We start from the raw sequence: 20,236 nt of genomic DNA, 5'->3' as shown, positions 1-20,236 counted from the left end.
GACTGTACATACAAAGGAGGCAGCAACACAGATCAAATAGGAGATTATGGAGAAATTACAATTACTTGGTAGTTAAAAAAAAACACAAAATTGTAGGAATTTTGTTCAACTATTTTGTACTTAAATTTTTTACTTTGTAGGAGGCCTAATCTCTATTACCAAGTATAGGTGCTCTTTATTTGTATTGGTTTTGATGATAATGGTAATCTTTTACCGTAGTTACCAAAAAAAAATTAAGGTGCAAATTTGGCGCCATCCCATTCAAAGAAAAAAGGATAAAAAAGAAGAAGAAAAAGTCCATAAATAAAGGAGGGGAAAAGGCACGTGCTAGAAATACTTGGCTGACAAAGGTTGTTGACAAGTATGATGGAACAGAGGGAGTAATATTTAAGCTTAAGTCATTTGCGCCCCTTAAAATTGTCCGCATAATTTACTTACACACCTCAACTAGGATTAGTACCTATTGAACACCTCTACCCTCTCGAATTTGAACCAATTAGACACTTTATGCAGATGTGGCACAAAAAGTGTAGCTCACATCTTGATGAGCGTGTGAAATCAATATTTTAACGTTTTTCCTTTTCCTTTTCAATTTTTTCTTTATATTTCTCATTATATTTTTAAAAAATAACAATATTTTTCTTCTTCCTCTCTTTCAAAACCACACATCTACTGCAACCACTTCTTCAATACAATCCATCACCATTTTTTCCCCCACAAATTTCCTTTTCTGAAGAAAAAAAAATCATCTAATTATTGTCTACTTCCGTCTTCTTTTTTCCAGGAAAAAAGATGGAGATCACCAGTTCTTTGTAGTTAAAATGGAGATTATTATGTTGTCTTCTTTGTCGGAAAAACGGAGACCATCTATATCTACTTTGTCGGAAAAGATAGAGATCATTAGTCAAATATTTACTCTCTCCCTCTTCACCTCTCCCCACACACACCCGATCTTCCTCACAAATCAAACAAAAATATTGAAATCAAAATTAAAAAAATGAATCTTTTAAGAAAACACCATCAATTTAAATGTAAATAAGAAAGAAGGCATACAGAGAAATAAAAATGATAAATTCATTCATAATATATGTTAAAACCTCTAATTTTTCTAAATGAAAGTTAACAATGGTGGACAAGGCAACTGTTAGGGAAAGAGAAGAAATGGAGAGGTTTGAGGTGGGTGCCTGGTGGGGTGCGGGGGTGTATAATTTATTTATTTTATAGTTTAAAGTATTTTCTTTTAGGATTTTGTTATATTCAAAATTCATTTTTATGATTATTTTAAATTAAAATGTCACGTGTCTTCATTTGATTCATCATTTTGCCACATCATATGCATATGTATTACACGCACATTCTCTTTAGATTAAGTGTCAGAAAAATGTTTAATAGGAACTTATTTTTTAAGATTGGAGTGTCTAATAAGAAACAAGGTTTGTTAAGGTGTTTAAGTGAATTATACAGACAATTTTAAGGGGCCACAAATGACTAAAGCCTAATAGTTAAATAAATAATATTGTTCTTGAACATTACATAACAACACATTTTCATATTTTGATGATAAGTCTATAAGGAAATTATGGTATGGAAAGAGCTATACTATGAAAAAGTAGGATAAAAAATTAAATAGAATTATTAAATAATTAGTAAAGAAGAAGAAGAAAATATTAAAATAATGACACGATTACACTAATTCGAGCGTTACATAAAATGAGTCTTTTCATTATTACTTAACAATGAATTTAAGTGATACAATACAATACAATACAATAAAATTTAAATAACAATTAAATCAAACATGATATATTATCAACTTATCATACTCTACTTTATCAAAATTTAGTCACGCTCAATAAATTTATATGATAATAATATAATATTTTAAAAAATATTACTATATATATTATCAAACTAAAAATTCCACTATCGTTCTATGAACACCACTGTGAAACCCATGCTATTTTCCCTAAATGATAATATGACATTGTACTTATTCTTTTTTATATTAATAATAAAATAAAAATTGGTAATAAATAATAAAGACATAATACATAAACATGATCCTTAACTTGACTTCAATAGATAATTGTGACTTTTAAATTTGCCACTCGAATATTGCAGGTCATATGTGTGATATATAAACGCTGCTACATGGATTAGTGAGCCTACCTGGAATCCTACATGTATTATGTCACATTGAATGTGAGTATATTTGTTCAATTTTATACAAATTAAATGCCTATATTTTTGCACACTATTTTGGTCCAAGTTAAAGCACAATTCTCGTTCCTACATGCATACCCAACTATTAATAGTTTGGACCAAAATTCTATGAATTGCAAAATATAACGCAATCGAACTGTAACCACAAAATTAGTGTCGTGCGCAAAAAACCTTAACAAGATACTTAAGATACGTATATATTTGAGTCCAAAAATTCTCTATTTCTACTCAATACTTGTTAATTTGTAAAACAAAAATGGAGTATTTCCTTCTTGTTCCTCTGCTTGCCTTCATTTACTTTCTTCATCAGTGGTTCTTTAGCCCTTCAAACACACAAAAAGGGTTATTACCACCATCTCCAACAAAGCTTCCAATCATAGGTAATCTCCATCAACTTGGATCGCTTCCTCATCGTTGTCTCCATAAACTATCCAAAAAATATGGTCTTGCTATGGGCTTGCTGTTCGTAGGAAATTACCTTTGCTTGCGGTGGCTACTCCATGGTCTAGCTAGTGGTTAATATATAATTTCACTATATGTAATAATTAAGTGTACTAGTCTACTCCCTTTTTGGGCGTTTTATTATATGCAAAATTTCCTGTTTTAACATGTTCCGTGGATAATACTATTAATATGCCAAACATACCAACCTATTCTACACGTATAACTTATAAGACCAAAAGATGTGTTACTTGTTGATGTTAGATATTTAACTATCCAACTAAAACTTTTCCATATTTCTATGATATATTATTGATTGCAACAAGAAGCCTGGATATTTTCTGTGAATAGCTATAGAGGTAAAATTCTGTTGAAATAGCTATTCGGGGAGCAAATTTGGGGTCCATCCCATTTGAAGAAAAAGCAGAAAAATGAAGAAGAAAAAGTCAAGATATAAGGGAGGGGGCTAAAATTACTTGGCAAACAAATGTTCTTGACAAGTATTATGGGACTTTCGAGATTAATGAGGTAAATTTTGGACTTTTTAATTACATGCAAATTTTACGAGTAGTAAATATAATTTCTTTCCATGTAATAAGAAAAATGAATAATATTCCAATACATTCATTTCATAAGATTATCTTTTTGACATAGTTATAAATAATAATATTATCTGCCAAACATGTTAAAATAAGAGAGTAGACCAATACACTTATTTCATATGGCAAAAATATCAACTAATTAAGTAGAGTATGGAGTAGCCAATGCTAGCAAAGGTGATTTTCTACGAATAGTGAGCCCAGTGCATTCAGTCATGTCCAATTCTTCTCCTTTTGGTAATGCTAAATTGAACTTGTGCACAATCCTTGCTAATTCTAGCTCAATCGCCACAATAGCAAAAACAGATCCGGGGCAGCCCCTTCTGCCTTGTGGTGAAGCTAAGTCGTCCTCTGTTACCTCTGCTTTTCCTTGGGCTAATCCTCGCACTTGATTCTGTAATGTTTCCATGGCTCTTGGATGCATCAAAAGCTCTGTCATTATCCACTCTAAAGTTGTATATATTGAATCCGTCCCAGCAGTAAATGAGTCCTTTGCATTAAAAAAAACAGATATATACCAGTACGAAAATGCTTAAATAAAATAAAATTAAAACAAGACAAGCCAAGGATGGAATGAGTAGTTGTAAGAGAGATACCAAAAGGATAGCTTTCAGTGAATCTCTTTGAAGAGGAAAACCAGTCTCCTTTCCATCCTGAATTTCCAGCAAAACGCCCACGAAATCTTTAGGTTCACCCGCACTGCCTTCTGCTTTCTTGTTCCTAGTCACGCCTTCTTCAATAGCGCTCTCTAGAAATGCATCCAAATCTTTAGCTACTTTCTTCACTCTACTGTCTAGACCGTTGATTTTATCGACCCATTTAAGCCATGGAATATAATCCCCAATGCTAAATATACCTAAAAGTATAAGAAGCTCTTCTAGAAGAGCCTTAACAGGTATTCCACTGTCCCCTCCATTGTATGTCCTTCCTGTGGTCACTCTGCTGATTATGTTATTCGTCATACAACTTAAAACATCTCTCATATCTATCACTGAATTCGAAGAATCACCACCTTGCCTGATTTTTTCAATCATGTTCGATGTTTCTTCTTCTCTGATATCACGATAAGATTGGACTCTTTTGTTGCTGGGTAGGTGAAGCACGGCAATGCTTCTAATTTGTCTCCAATATTCACCATAGGGACTAAATGGCACATCTGTGGAGCCATATATAAGTCCATCAGCGATGCTTGATTTAGGTCTGCTTGACCATACAAGATCGTGTGTTTTCATGATATCTCGAGCAGCATCAACAGAGGAAGCAACGAGCACTGGTTTGCTGCCCAAGTGAAGTAGCATGACTGGACCATATTTTTTGGATAATTTATGGAGAGAACGGTGAGGATGCGACCCAAGTTGGTGCAAATTCCCTATGATTGGGAGCTTTCTTGGAGATGGTGGTAATTTTTTGTTATTATTGGAAGTAGTAAAGAAGAACCTTTGAAGAAAGAAAATGAAAACAAACAGAGGAATAATAACAGAATACCAAGGGAACTCCATTTTTTAATTTAGCAATTATGAGAAATTGGGAATTGAATATAGATATATGTAATGTTTTATCATATTATATTAATAGAAGCTTCACCACATAAATTGAAGGAGACAAGCACCACATAACAACTTTTTTGTTTTTTTTTCTTGGTTAATTACTGCCCGTTGTTTCCTTGGACCATTATTTGATAGTGTCATGGGGCATATAGTAATTTGTTATTTTGGAGCTGATTTGAAGTTTTGATGATTTAACAAACTTCGGGATATAACAAGGGAAGTTGAATAAGTTTGTAGTCACCAAAAAGAGGGAAAATGTTATTTTGGAGCTGATTTGAAGTTTTGATGATTTAATAAACTTTTTGATCTAACAAGGGATCTTGTCGAGGAAAGACTGCGTACGTGGAAAAAAACAAAAAGATAGTTGTCTAAAAACTGCCACAACTACCAACTCTGTTGTGGCTGGTGCATGTCTTATCGTAGCAGCAGACTCAGCCAATGGCTTTGCCCGAAGGGTTTGTGTCCATTTCATACTAGTCTTCTTCTCAAATGACACAAGCCAAGTTTTGGCAAACAATGTTTGTGAATTCTGAAAATTCATAAGCTCACAAAGAAAAAGCCATCTTCAAGGAAGAACACTGCTTATACTCAACAAGGGACCCGATGGAGTGCTGAAGCGTCTTTTGCTATATTTTTGAGCTTTTTCTTGTGTTCTTATATTGTAAATCTACTCCTAAATTATAAAGGATAGTAGATTTGTTGCTTGTCTAAGTCTTTAGGTTGAGTCGGATTAACTAGAGTTAGTTACTCAAATCATCTATATTTTAGTCAAGCCTCTCTACATCATTGTTTTGATGTCTCTTAGGTAGAATTGCCTAGGAGTGTCAACTAGAGTTGCTGCTTGTTTACGCTCCTATCTTTGAGATATGAGTTGGTGGCAAGAGTTAGCCTTGTTGGGTTCTTGAAGTTTAGATCAACTAGAGTTAGTTGGTTTAGTGGGCAATGGAGTTATTGCTTAGTTTCCTTTGTAGTAGAGTTGTTACAGTAAGGGGGGGAGGATTTAAGAGTTTAATTCCTAGGTTACAAGAAGTTGTAATATGAAGTTGTGCTCAGTTTTGAGTGAAATGGAGTTTGGGTTGAAATCATATGAGTACAAGTCGTGGTTTTCACCTCCCTTGAGCAAGGGGTGTCCATGTAAAATCCTTGTGCTTGATTTACTTTGAGTTATTTATTTTCTGCGCTATTATTTTATCGAAGGACCTAGTCCAGTGATCGCTAATGGATGCATACGTTTTATCATAATTTTTATGCAATCTTTACTACTATTCCGTATGTATATTTCCACTAGTTAATTTGTACGGCCACAAAATAATAAATAAAGATACAGTCAAACCTCTCTATAGTGGTACAGTGATAGCATTTGCCTGAACATTTCATGAGTGCTATAGTGAGTTACTTGTTATATATGTATATTGTCATTTAATTTTTAAACCTCATTTAGTTGTTATAAACATAAGAACCAAAAAAAATAGTAAAGTTAAGTTGGCCTCCAAGATAGAAAAAGAAAAAGTCATAAATAATAGTCATGTGCCAAAATAAAAAGTAACCCACAATTTGTCTACCACAAATTTGGTTTGCATGCCAAGAAGAACTTCATAAGCAAAGTATTTTGGCCCATGGCTATTATTTCTTTGACTTTTTTATTTTTATTTTACTAGAACTCTACCCCTATGGCTCTGTAATATTCGCATGTTTTCACAACCTAGATATCTTTAGGGGATGCAGAGCATGTTTCTCTCTAGAGAATGCAAAGTGTATTTAGCTCTTGTAACTCCAACTAATGTGGAAAATCTTCTTTAGACACTAAAGGTTAGGGCTTAAGATCAGGAGGACAATGCAAGCTAATGGCTAACGGACCTGATAGTTTATGGAGAGAACGGTTAGGTTGCGACCCAAGTTGGTGGTGATAACTTTTTTCGGGTAGTAACGAACGACTTATGGAGAAAGAAAATGAAAACAAGTAGAGCGAGAACATAAAAGAGATATACAAAACACCTAAGAAAAAAGGAGTCGACCAGTACACTTCTTACATACAGTGAATTCTGAAATTCTCTTGCAATGCCCTTTCCAATGGGTTTCAAATTATTATATTTTATGACATAATAAGAAATGGAAGGGAAAAAAAACTAACTAGCGCACGGAGTTGCCACTGCTAGTAAAGGTAATTTCCTGCGAATGGAGATGCCAGTACATTCACTCATATCCAAATCCTCCTTTTTCATTCCTTGTGGTAATGCTAAATTGAATTTGTACACAATCTTTGCTAATGCTAGCTCTATTACCATTATAGCAAAAGTAATTCCTGGGCAACCCCTCCTACCAGCTCCGAACAGAATCAACTCAAAGTTTAGTCCTCTAAAATCAATATTACTATTCAAGAATCTCTCAGGTCGGTACTCCTCTGGATCATTCCATGACAATGGGTCTCTTCCGATTGCCCAAGCATTAATAAGGACTTGAGTTTTAGCAGGTATGTGATAGTCTAGTAATTTTACGTCTTCCATTGATTCATGAGGAACTAGTAGTGGAAACGGTGGATTAAGCCTGAGGGACTCTTTGATCACTGCTTTGAGATACTGCATATTTCCTAAGTCGTCCTCTGTTACCTCTGCTTTTCCTTGGACTAATTCTCGCACTTCATTCTGTAATTTCTCCATGGCTCTTGGATTCCTCAAAAGCTCTATCATTATCCACTCTAAAGTTGTATATATTGAATCCGTACCAGCAGTAAATAAGTCCTTTTTGCATTGAGAGAAACACAAATAAAAATGAGTTTATGAGCTCCATTTTTACTCTAGGTGGATTAATTAAAGTTGAACAATGAAGCAATATACTATATCTTCTTTTTTTAAAAAAAAAATAACATGCCAAGGGAATAAGGAGTAGTAAGAGAGATGCAAAATTACCAAAAGGAGAGCCTTCAATGAATCTCTTTGAAGAGGGAAACCAGTCTCTTTTCCATTCTGAATTTCCAGCAAAACGCCCACGAAATCTTTAGCTTCACCCGCACTATATTCTGCTTTCCCTTATGACGCGTTCTTCAATCACGCTCTCTAGAAATTCATCCATATCTTTTGCTACTTTCTTCACTCTAGTGTCCAGACCATTAAATTTATTAACCCATTTAAGCCATGAAATATAATCCCCAACGTTAAAAGGACCAAGAAGTTCAAGAATTTCTTCTTCGAGAGCCTTAACAGCTATCCCACTTTCCCCTTCATAGTATGTCCTTCCTAGGTTCACTCTGCTGATTATGTTATTAGTCATACAACTTAAAACATCTCTCATATCTATCACTGAATCACACTCTTGCCTGATTTTTTCAATCATGTTTGATGTTTCTTCTTCTCTCACATGACAATAAGATTGAACTCTTTTGTTGCTGAGAAGGTGAAGCACGGTGATGCTTCTAATTTGTCTCCAGTATTCACCATAGGGACTAAATGTCATGTCTGTAGAGCCATAAATGAGTTCATCAGTGATGCTTGATTTAGGCCTGTTTGACCATACGAGATCGTGAGTTTTCATGATATCACGAGCAATTTCAGCAGAAGAAACAACAATCACTGGCTTACTGCCCAAGTGAAGTAGCATGACTGGACTATATTTTTTTGATAGTTTATGGAGAAAACGGTGAGGATGCGAACCAAGCTGATGCAGATTTCCAATGATTGGGAGCTTTGTTGGTGATGGTGGTATTTTTTTATTATTATTGGAAGTAGTAAAGCAGTTATGAAGAAAGAAAATGAAAACAAACAGAGGAACAGCAATAGAATACCAAGGAAGCTCCATTTTCTTATGTAGCAATTTGGAGAATTGAGTATAGACAAATGTAATATATATATATATATATAATCATATTTTTCTTGGTTCATTATTGTTTCCTTGGACCATTATTTGATAGTACCATGGGGCATGTAGTAATTTTATGCAAGCTTTACTAGCATTCAGTATGTATAATTCCACAAATTTGGTTTGCTAGGCAAGAAGAACAATCTTCATAAGCAAAGTATTTTAGCACATGACTATTATTTCCTTGACATGCCACAACTGGGTTTGGTCCTCCTATTTCTTGACTTTTTCTTTCTTATTTCACTACAACTCTACCCCTATATATGGCACTGTAATATTCACATGTTTCCACGACCTAGATATCTTTAGGAGAGGCAGAGCGTGTTTCTCTCTAGAGAATGCAAAGTTTATTTAGCTCTTGTAAACCCTAATCATCAACTAGGTCATTTGCATTTGAGAACATAAAAGAGATATACAAAACACCCAAGAAAAAAGGAGTCAACCAGTACACTTCTTACATACAGTGAATTCTGAAATTCTCTTCCACTGCCCATTTCAATGGGTTTCAAATTATTAACTATTAAGTAGTTTAGTACTTATTTACTAGTATATTTTATGACATTATAAGAAATTGAAAGAAAAAAAACTAAATACCGCACGGAGTTGCCACTGCTAGTAAAGGCAATTTCCTGTGAATGGAGATGCCAGTGCATTCACTCATATCCAAATCCTCCTTTTTCATTCCTTGTGGTAATGCAAAATTGAATTTGTGCACAAGCCTTGCTAATGCTAGCTCAATTATCACACTAGCAAAAGGAATTCCCGGGCAACCCCTCCTGCCAGCTCCGAATGGAATTAACTCAAAGTTTAGTCCTCTGAAATCAATATCACTATTCAAGAATCTCTCAGGTCGGTATTCCTCTGGATCATCCCATGACAATGGGTCTCTTCCCATTGCCCAAACATTAATAAGGACTTGAGTTTTAGCAGGTATGTCATAGTCTAGTAATTTTACGTCTTCCATTGATTCTCGAGGAACTGGTATTGGAAACGGTGGATTAAGCCTGAGAGTCTCTTTGATCACTGCTTTCAGATATTGCATATTTCCTAAGTCGTCCTCTGTTATCTCTGCTTTCCCTTGGGCTAATCCTCTCACTTCATTTTGTAATTTCTCCATGGCTCTTGGATTCCTCAAAAGCTCTATCATTATCCACTCTAAAGTTGTATATATTGAATCCACACCAGCAATAAACGAGTCCTTTGCATTAACAGAAACACACATAATTAAAAACAACTTTATGAGCTCCGTTATTACTCCGGGTGGATCAATAAATCAAAGAGGTTATAGAATTCAAACTAATTGGCAAAATAATAGGGAAAATTATAAGATATGTAAGTAGTGTATATATAGCAGATACATTATACAAAATATACATATAGGATATATACCTATACACAGATATACAATTGAAGTATATAGGTACTAGGAAGTATATACTTTAGCCATGTTGGTAAACTAGATTGCCAAAGTGTTCCCATTATAAAAATTTTAGTCCCAAGTTTTAAAATTTGAACTATGAATCAGTATATTAGTACGAATTATATCTGAGTGCTTAAAACAAAAATTAAAACAAAACATACCAAGGAGGGAATAAGTAACAGTAAGAGAGATGGTAATAAATTACCAAGAGAATAGCTTTCAATGAATCAGTATATTAGTACGAATTATATCCGAGTGCTTAAAACAAAAATTAAAACAAGACATACCAAGGAGGGAATAAGTAACAGTAAGAGAGATGATAATAAATTACCAAGAGAATAGCTTTCAATGAATCCCTTTGAAGAGGAAAGCAAGTTTCGTTTCCATTCTGAATTTCCAGCAAAACATCCACGAAATCTTTAGCTTCACCCGCAGTAGTATATTCTCCTTTGTTGTTTCTAATCACATGTTCTTCAATCACGCTGTCTAGAAATGCATCCAAATCTTTAGCTACTTTCTTCACTCTGTTGTCAAGACCATTAATTTTATTGACCCATTTAAGCCACGGAATACACTCACCAATGTTAAAAGTACCTAAAAGTGCAAGAAGTTCTTGTAAGAGAGCCTTAACAGCTATTCCAGTTTCCCCTTCATTGTATGTTCTTCCTATGGTCACTCTGCTGATTATGTTATTAGTCATACAACTTAAAACATGTCACGACCCGATTTCTCGAGTCATGATGGCACCTACTATACCCTACTAGTAGGTAAGCCAACCCGTAACCCAGAACATCAAGCAATGAGCAAAAGGGCAGAAACTAGCGAAAATAATAATCTAAACAAGGATAACAAAGCGGAAGCAACCCAAAATAAATATATACAGAAATCCCTCCCAGAACCTGGAAGTCACTATTACAGAGCTATCTAATAAAGAGTACAAGTCCCAAAAGTGGACCACAACAGAGCGTGTCTCAAAGGCAACAAGACTAGCTAAATCAAAAGAAGGAGACAGAACAAACCCCAAAACGCCAAGTGCTCGCCCTCGTCTCCGAATCACAACTGCAAAAGGAGGCTGGAACTAATCACCGCTGGTAACTGGTACTGGGACCTGCATCAAGAAATAGATGCAGAGCGTAGCATGAGTACCAACACAACAGGTACTCAGTAGGCATCATAGGCCGACTGAGCAAAAAGGGTAAAAACAATAAGAAAGGATAGAATCTAGACACAGAGAGGTCAAAGCGGATAAGAAAATGAAGCACACGAGCATACCAGAAACAAACTAAGTACAACTAGACTAAACCTAACTGGGCCCCCATAAACCCAGAAGGTACACTCGTGCACAAGCTCAAATAAAACCTGAACGAACCCCCATAAGCCCGACAGGTACACGGAAAAGCTAAGTCTACTGAGAAAGAAGAAAAATTAGGCTACCAGCCCAAAGTAACTAAGATAATCCATCAGACTCCACCCAACCAGCAGTGCACTCCCAGCCCAGCTAGAAAGAGTGACCCTAGGGGGCACCCAACCAAACAGTCCGCTCCCAGCCCAGCTAGAAAGAGGGACCCGTGAGTGAGGTAGATATCACGAGTCGTCCTACCATGCAGTCAGCTCCCAGCCCAGCTAGAAAGAGCGACCCGGGGACACCCAGCCAGCAGCACACTCCCAGCCCAGCTAGAAAGAGAGGCCCGGGGGCGATCGCCGATATCACCGAGTCTACCCAGCCAGCGATACGTTCCCAGCCCAGCTAGAAAGAACGACCCCGGGGGTGATGGTATCTCCAATAGGATTCAATCCAAAAACAACCACCGTGGAACGCCGCCCACTCTAAGATATTACATAAAAGGCTCCAAGCCTAGACTATCTCAATCCCACGCCTCGAGTGATGCACCAAACCTTTGAGAATGCGCCGGAACCGCAGAATACGAGGGAGAAGATACAGAAGTGCAACAAGTAGCGATAACGCCTAATCTAAGGCTCAAACTATCAGACTCAAGTCTGCTATTCCAGTCTACAAGGAGCTAAGTCATCCGAACGACGTCGGCAGAAAGTCAAGGCTATCCAGCCCACACGGGTCATAAGTCTAAGGCAATGCTAGCCTAACCTAGACTAAGGCATACAATACAAAGCATACAATAACATTTAGCACATAGACATGCAACTCTACTAAACCGGATAACATGATACTATACCCGAAATGTGGCCAATCGATCATAACATAAGGTATCTAATCAAAGTAAGGTAGTAAACTAGTATCCACCCCCAATTCACTCCAATCGACATGTTTTTACACAATTAAGCTCAGTCTAAAATAAAGGAAAGCCGTAGCCTACCTTAAGGCCAACCGTGCGCTCTCCAAATCACTTTACCGGAGCTTTCCCTTTCCGAACAGTCTCAAAACGCTGCCCCGCTATCAAAAATAGAGTCACAACGTTACTATGGTCATTTAGACACCAAAATCATAACAAACGGAGACGGGTCAATTTTGGAGTCAAAACGGGAATCGTGGGACCCGCACCGAACTGTCCAAATTTGACTCCGTCAAGAGACCCTAAACAACACTCCAAACTTGTGTTCCAAAATGGAACACAATCCGAGGCTTAAAACACAGCAAAAACCAACAAGCAAGAAAACCCACTTTAAACAACTAATAGAAACCCTACTGCAGCAGTCCAAAATCGAAATAAACGAAAATCAAAAGGTGCCCAGCACTCTTTAAACACTCTACAACGAAGTCACGACAATTCTCAACATGTGGGACTTCGAATCACCCAAAACCGAGCTAAAATGAGTGAGATATGACCAAAACAAAAATTCCAAAAACAAGGACTCGAAAACAGTACAGCAGTCAGGTTTTATCGCGAATTTACCTCAAACGGGAACCCCAAACCACTATCCGAGCTCACCAACGCGTTGCCCTCGAAAAATCTCACAACTTTGCCTTTTGAATCGCCCAAATCGGACAAAAGATGAGAGAGTTAAGAGAGTTTGAAGTTTTGGGAAATGTTGCTGATTTTCTGCATTTATTGCAGAAAATCTGCAACAATTTCCAAAACTTTAACTCCGACGGGGTGCTCCGATCTCGTTCGGAACCCCGTGCACGCAAACGAGATATGCAACCATACCAAATTCAATATTCCAGACTCAACGGCGCAGTCGAAATTTTCATCAGAGGTCATTTCGATAAAAAGTGGGTCCCAATTCCAAAGGCCATTTTAAGTCAAAACCCACAAAAAGCTCGGAAAGAAATCAGAAACCTCGGGACACAAAAGAAGGGTCAATCTAGACCAAACTCAACATTCCGGAGCTAACCGCACTGACGGAATTCTCATCCGAGCGCGTTTACTCAAAATGTTGACCAAAGTCAAACTTAAGCCAAAATTCAAAGGCTAAAACGCCTAATCACACTGACTCACACTGAAAACCTCAGGAGTCATGTCGACCATGCTACTAGCTTAAAATGACCCTTCCGGAGCTGATGAAATCGTCAGAACTGGATTCCGATGTCATCTTCTTGAACTTTTGATCGAAAATGATCGTTCAAGGTTCATAAGCTCCAAAACACAAAAACTCACACCAAGACCAAACGAACGACCAGGTGACCGAACTGTCAGTCCCGGCAAGTCGTAAATGAATTGGGGTCGCTATAGGAACGCTCTAAACGACACACAGAAGGCAAGACACAAAAATGACCAATAGGGTCATTACAAAACATCTCTCAAGTCTATCACTGAATCACACTGTTGCCTAATTTTATCAATCATGTTTGATATTTCTTCTTCTCTCACACAACGATAAGATTGGACTCTTTTGTTGCTGAGAAGCTGAAGCACCATGACACTTCTAATTTGTCTCCAGTATTCACTATAATTACTAAAGGCCACGCCTTTGGATCCATAAAGGAGTCCATCAGCGATGCTAGATTTTGGTCTGGTTGACCATACGAGATCATGAGTTTTCAAGATATCGCGAACAACATCGACAGAGGAAGCAACAAGAACTGGCTTACTGCCCAAGTGAAGTAGCATGACTGCACCATATCTTTTTGATAGTTCATGGAGAGAACGGTGAGGATGCAACCCAAGTTGATGCAAATTTCCTATGATTGGGAGCTTTCTTGGAGATGGTGGTAATTTTTTGTTAGTATTATTAAAAGTGGTAAATAAGCAGTTATGAAGAAAAAAAATGAAGACAAACAGAGGAACAACAACAGAATACCAATGGAACTCCATTTTTTTAATTTAGCAATTATGAGAAATTGGAAATTGAGTGTAGATATATGTAATATAATATAAGCACATATATTCAGAAAAGCTTCACCACATAAACTAAAGGAGACAATCACCACATAACTAATATTTTTTTCTTTTTTCCTTGGTTAATTATTGTTTCCTTGGACCTCACTATACTGTATTTGTCTGAACATTGATTGTTAAAGTTAGGTGGGTTACATATGTATATTGACATTTTACGTTTAAACTTCGTTTAATTGTTTTAAATAAAAGTATGTAAAAATTGAGCTTAAGAATTTTGTGTACCAAGAAGAAGGAATGTATTTGTTAGTCAATTTAAACAAAATACTCTCTTCGTATATCTTTAATTGTCGTGATTTTCTTTTTCAGAGTCAAACTATAAAAATTAGTCATTTTATCTCTCTTGTTCATTTACAATCATTTGAAAAAGAAAGGAAATGGGACTCACCATCTTATGTGTCACCAATTTGATGGAGCCTTGTACTATCTTATGTGTCACCAGTACTATCTTGATTATTTTTTTCTTTAAATATTGATGGACCCCACAGTTGCTCCTTTGATCATATTATTATTCTAGTATTTTATTCCGCATAAAATAACATATAAATTTCCTTATTTTATACTTATATTAGTTATGTCGGTTTCTGAATTTTCAACCAAACATCTTATATAATTTTAGGAAATTTTACATAAATTTATAGTGGTAAAAGCTAACTACATCATATTTCTACTATTTTTTAAATTACAAAAATCTCTTAAATTTGGTGGAATTCGAATACATCCCAAAACGTCCTAATACATCGCGTCCCAATTTACTCAACGTCTCGATACGTCGCCTACTTCCTAATACATCATGTAAAGTGATGTATCTGACATATACATCGCATAAAGTGATTTATTCGAGAATAGGAGAGAGTATGATTCTTGTCATTTTTTCAAATGGTAGGTAATTTTTGATAATATAGTAAAAAAAAAAAAGATGTATAGTTAGGTAAATTTATTTCTTAATTTTATACATGAATAACGTATTTTCTATCTAGCAAACGTCATATAATTATGTTATACGAGAATTAATATATAAATAACTTTATTTTATTCAACTACCAACAACTCCTAAATGTGGATTAAAGATCAAGAGGACAATGCAAGCTACTGAACGGATCCGGCTCCCCTCCATTACCTCTTCCTTTCATTTCGTCAAGTGCACGTCTAGACTAGAGACATGTGTCATATTTAAAGTTTAAATGTCAAGATTATATTATATTAACAAATATCATAACCATAGTTAAGTCAACTAATTTTAGAAAACTACTCTCCAAATTTGGTAAGAATTACAATATATTCCATACAAAATTTGATATTTATTAATATCTTTAATTTCATCTTATATTTTTAATTTACAATTTAATATTTAAATACCAAAATATAATATGAAATTAATGATTATAACTCAAAAGTCACTCAACTATTGATATTTCACTTATAAAGTCACTCAACTATTTATATTTTACTTAAAAAGTCAACCAATCAATTTAAATATATTTTTTTCATTAAATTTTGTTGAAATCTAATTTTGTTTTAAACTATTTTTATAAGAAATATGAAGATATCTATTTTATTTATCTTACTAATCCACTCCAATTATTTAATTATATTTTTATTTTGAAAAATGTACTGTAGCAATAAACAAAAAAAATCATTTTCTGTTCTAGCAATTATTTAGTAGAATTAAATAAGCTGAAAAATGATCCAAAAAAAATGAGAACATTGAAATTGATCAGAAGTAATCAAAAGAACTCAGAATAGCAATCTTTTATCATTTAAAAATAATTGGTTTAAAACTAAAAATTTACAATTTAATATTTAAATACAAAAATATAATATGAAATTAATGATATTAATAAATATCAAATTTTGTATAGAATATATTGTAATCCTTATCAAATTTGGAGAGTAGTTTTCTAAAATTAGTTGACTTAACTATGGTTATGATATTTGTTCATATGATATAATTTTGACCTTTAAACTTTAAATATGACACATGTCTCTAATCTAGACGTGCACTTGACGAAATAGAGGGAGGGGATAATGGAGGGGAGCCGGATCCCTAATGAACAGCTAGCTAAGGGCTAATTAACACATCTTATGGATGGATCCAATTTAATAGATATTTCGAACAAGTTGGATAGTTAAATATCAAACGGCGTTATTAGGTAGCGTATCAGAAAAATAACACATATTTTGGTCCTACATGTACTATAGCTTGATTTCTTTGGCATATTAATGTTACACGATTTGATTTTTCAGCCACTCAACTAATAGAATTATTAGAAATGAAAGTCAATTTTCTTTTTTAATTTGTAATAGAAAAATAATTTTATTTATTTTTGCCATCTTACCTACAGAGTCACTCACAATACTTAGGCGATTTTTTCAGCCACTTATCTACAGTTTTCTATTCTCTGTCGATCTTGATGTCGAATTAAGTTATTTCGAGTTAGGCGTAATGAATCTTCTATTACGACAAACTAAAGAGAAGTTATTTTCTTTCAATAATTTCTATTAACTGGATAGTTATCTCAGAAAACTACTATGTTATAAGCTAAACATGTTAAAATAAGAAATTTTTAAACTATAATATAAAGCGAGATAAAAGAAAAGCATGCGGCAACTCCTGCCGAGGGGAAATAAAGTATAAATGAAGAGAAAAAAAAGGTCCTAATAATAAGTAGAGCATGGAGTTGCCACTGCTAGCAGAGGTGATTTCCTACGAATAGTGACACCACTGGCTTCGGTCATATCCAACTCCTCCGGTAATGAGAAATTGAACTTGTGCACAAGCCTTGCTAATGCTAGCTCAATTACCACAATAGCAAAAGCAATTCCTGGGCAGCCCCTTCTGCCTGCTCCAAACGGAATCAACTCAAAGTTTAATCCTTTCAAATCAATATTACTATCTAAGAACCTCTCTGGTAGGTAATCCTCTGGATTTTCCCATGATAATGGATCTCTTCCGATTGTCCAAGCATCAATAATAACTTGAGTTTTTGCAGGTATGTGATAACCAAGTAATTTAATGTCTTCTGTTGATTCTCGAGGAACTAGTAGTGGATCCGGTGGATGAAGCCTGAAAGTTTCTTTGATCACTGCTTTCAAATACTGCATATTTCCTAAGTCGTCCTCTGTTACCTCTGCTTTCCCTTGGGATAATCCTCTCACTTCATTCTGTAATTTTTCCATGGCTCTTGGATGCCTCAAAAGCTCTGTCATTATCCACTCTAAAGCTGTATACGTTGTATCCGTACCAGCTGCAAATATATCCTACGCATTAAAAAAAAACAAACAAACTATTTTTTAACAATGAAACAATATAGTAGTACAAATGCTTCGAAAGAAAAAAAAAAAAAAAACACGCCAAGGAGGGAATAAATAGTATGAGAGATGCTTAATTACCAAGATGATAGCTTTCAATGAATCCCTTTGAAGAAGAAATCCAGTTTCCTTCCCATTCTGAATTTCCAACAAAACGTCTACAAAGTCTTTAGCTTCACCCGTGCTGTATTCTCCTTTGTTTTTCCTACTAACGTGTTCTTCAATCACACTCTCCAAAAATGTATCCAACTCTTTAGCTACTTTCTCCACTTTGTTGTCCAAACCGTTGATTTTATTGATCCATTCAAACCATGGAATGTAATCCCCAATGCTAAAAGTACCCAAAAGTTCACCAAATTCATGTAGAGTGACCTTAGCATTCATTCCTCCTTGTCCTTCTTCATTATATTTCCTCCCTAAGGCCACTCTGCTAACTATGTTATTGGTGAGAGAACATAAACAATCTCTTAAATCTATCACTGAACTCGAAAAATTAGAATCACACTCTTGTCTGATTTTTACAATCATTTTCGATGTCTCTTCTTCTCTGATATCACGATAAGATTGGACTCTTTTGTTGCTGAGAAGGTGAAGCACGGAGACACTTTTAATTTGTCTCCAGTATTCACCGTAGGGACTAAAGGCCACATCTTTAGAGCCATAAAAGAGTCTTTCAGCAATACTAGATTTAGGTCTATTTGAGCAGACGAGATCGTGAGTTTTCATGATATCGCGAGCAGCATCAACAGAGGAAGCAACTATCACTGGCTTACTGCCAAAGTGAAGTAGCATGACAGGGCCATATTTTTTGGATAGTTGATGGAGAGAACGATGAGGAAGCGATCCAAGTTGATGGAGATTGCCTATGATTGGAAGCTTTGTTGGAGAGGGTGGTAATTTTTTGTTATTATTAGAAGTGGTAAATAAGCAGTTATGAAGAAAAAAAATGAAGACAAACAGAGGAACAACAATGGAATACCAAGGGAACTCCATTTATTTAATTTAGCAATTAGGAGAAAATGGGAATTGAGTGTAGATATATGTAATATAATATAATCACAATTCACATATATTCAGAAAAGCTTCACCACATAAACTAAAGGAGACAATCACCACATAGCAACTTTTTTGTTCTTTCTTTCTTGGTTAATTATTGTTTCCTTGGACCTCACTATACTGTATTTGTCTGAACATTGGTTGTAAAAATTGAGGTGGGATCCCTATGTATACTGACATTTGGCGTTTGAACTTTTCATTTAACTGTTGTAATAAATGTTATAAATAAAAGTATGTAAAAATTGAGCTTCATAATTTTATGTACCAGGAAGAAGGGGTGTCTTTGTTAGTCAATTTAATCAAAATACTCTTTCCATTCATCTTTAATTGTCATGATTTTCTTTTTCAGAGTAAAACTATAAGAATTAATCATTTATAAAAAAAAAAAAAACTTCTTCCAATATTCCCTCCAATTGGAATGGATGGAATAATATTTTTATGTTGATAGATTTTTTTTAACAAGTGATAAAGTTAAGGACTTCACAAAAAATCAAATAAAATCAAAGTAAAAACTCCATTTTTTTTATTTTGATTTTGTTATGTTTTACATTTTAAAAGATTTGACTAATTTGATTTGGTTCTGATTTTACATGTAAAAATTGACATATTTGATTATTAGTCTGGTATTAAGCAAAAAATAATTGAAAAAAAAAAACGAATCAAGAGGATTATTTAAATGCATTTTTAAAAACTATAATTGCATAAATATAAAGTTGAACTTTTTATGGTACATATTAATTTGCTGCACTCTTAGTTATGTATAAACATTTTTCTTATTGATGATTTTATATACTAAAATAAGGTTCATTAATGAATAACTTCTCATTTTTTTTCACTTTTCTTCTTTTCATTGTGGTAATGCAATACAAAAGGTCAAAATTTGAATTGTCTTTAATGATGAAAATATCTTTTTATCTTATGCGAAATATATGAAAACTCAAAATGTTAAACTTTGACAAGGAAAGATAACTGCACAAATACAATGACTTAGGGCCCTTTGGTCATGAGATGAAATTGAAGTTTTGTTTGGACATGCGATACGAAATTTGTGTGTTGTATATTTTCTCATAAACATAAAAATTTCATAAGTTGTAAAACTATTAAAATAGCCCAATTGTTTATTCAATCTTACCAAATAAATAAAAATTTATAAAATCGCATGATAAATTATTACAAAGTTATTTGTTCTCCACTTAAGTAACTGTTTCATCTAACTTTAATTCAATAAAAAAATTGAACATAAATTATAGTGTACTAGTCTTTAATATAGTCCTCCCACATAGTACGGACAATTTCCTCACGTTGAACTTGCATTTCTCGATCATGTGACCGAGAAGACAAACCAACATTGTTACTTTGAGTTGTATTAAATACAAAATGGTAAAAGTAATAAATTATGTGTTGGAGTAAATGAAGAGAACAAATTCATTACTCAACAATCGCTTGATGTGAATTAAAGTGACTATTTTATTT

General features: G+C 34.6%; 3 protein-coding genes, 2 long non-coding RNA genes and 1 pseudogene across 5 annotated transcripts in view; 1 reads left to right on the top strand and 5 right to left on the bottom strand.

Annotated features, from left to right (window-relative positions):
• Positions 1–3,405: 3,405 nt before the first annotated feature.
• Positions 3,406–4,762, bottom strand: LOC125858658 (cytochrome P450 71A4-like). The gene is made up of 2 exons (XM_049538488.1): positions 3,860–4,762; positions 3,406–3,753 (listed from the first exon to the last, which is right to left on the bottom strand). Exons 1-2 carry the CDS (start codon positions 4,760–4,762, stop codon positions 3,406–3,408), a joined length of 1,251 nt encoding a protein of 416 aa, XP_049394445.1.
• A 2,099-nt stretch (positions 4,763–6,861) lies between these two features.
• On the bottom strand, positions 6,862–8,602 carry LOC125860351 (cytochrome P450 71A4-like; annotated as a pseudogene).
• On the top strand, positions 7,222–9,782 carry LOC125860363 (uncharacterized). Its single transcript, XR_007445847.1, has 2 exons — positions 7,222–7,280; positions 9,593–9,782. It is a non-coding gene; the product is annotated as an uncharacterized LOC125860363 (long non-coding RNA).
• LOC125860348 (cytochrome P450 71A3-like) overlaps positions 9,078–20,236 on the bottom strand; it is a 23,411-nt gene continuing 12,252 nt past the window's right edge. Inside the window, exons 2-3 of the mRNA XM_049540289.1 lie at positions 17,525–17,656; positions 9,078–9,728 (exon numbers count right to left, since the gene is read on the bottom strand). Of these exons, the coding sequence (XP_049396246.1) occupies positions 9,249–9,728; positions 17,525–17,656 (612 nt within the window). The 3' untranslated portion in view covers positions 9,078–9,248. The remainder of the gene's footprint in view (positions 9,729–17,524; positions 17,657–20,236) is intronic.
• LOC125860362 (uncharacterized) lies at positions 11,004–13,086 on the bottom strand. Its single transcript, XR_007445846.1, has 3 exons — positions 12,953–13,086; positions 12,416–12,492; positions 11,004–11,190 (listed from the first exon to the last, which is right to left on the bottom strand). It is a non-coding gene; the product is annotated as an uncharacterized LOC125860362 (long non-coding RNA).
• Positions 16,986–20,236, bottom strand: part of LOC125860347 (cytochrome P450 71A4-like) — a 17,998-nt gene continuing 14,747 nt past the window's right edge. Inside the window, exon 4 of the mRNA XM_049540288.1 lies at positions 16,986–17,191. Within this exon, the coding sequence (XP_049396245.1) occupies positions 17,054–17,191 (138 nt within the window). The 3' untranslated portion in view covers positions 16,986–17,053. The remainder of the gene's footprint in view (positions 17,192–20,236) is intronic.

The sequence above is a fragment of the Solanum stenotomum genome, chromosome 3 (genome assembly GCF_019186545.1).
Source record: "Solanum stenotomum isolate F172 chromosome 3, ASM1918654v1, whole genome shotgun sequence".
NCBI lineage: Eukaryota > Viridiplantae > Streptophyta > Magnoliopsida > Solanales > Solanaceae > Solanum > Solanum stenotomum.
This window is presented reverse-complemented; position numbering and strand designations above follow the sequence as displayed.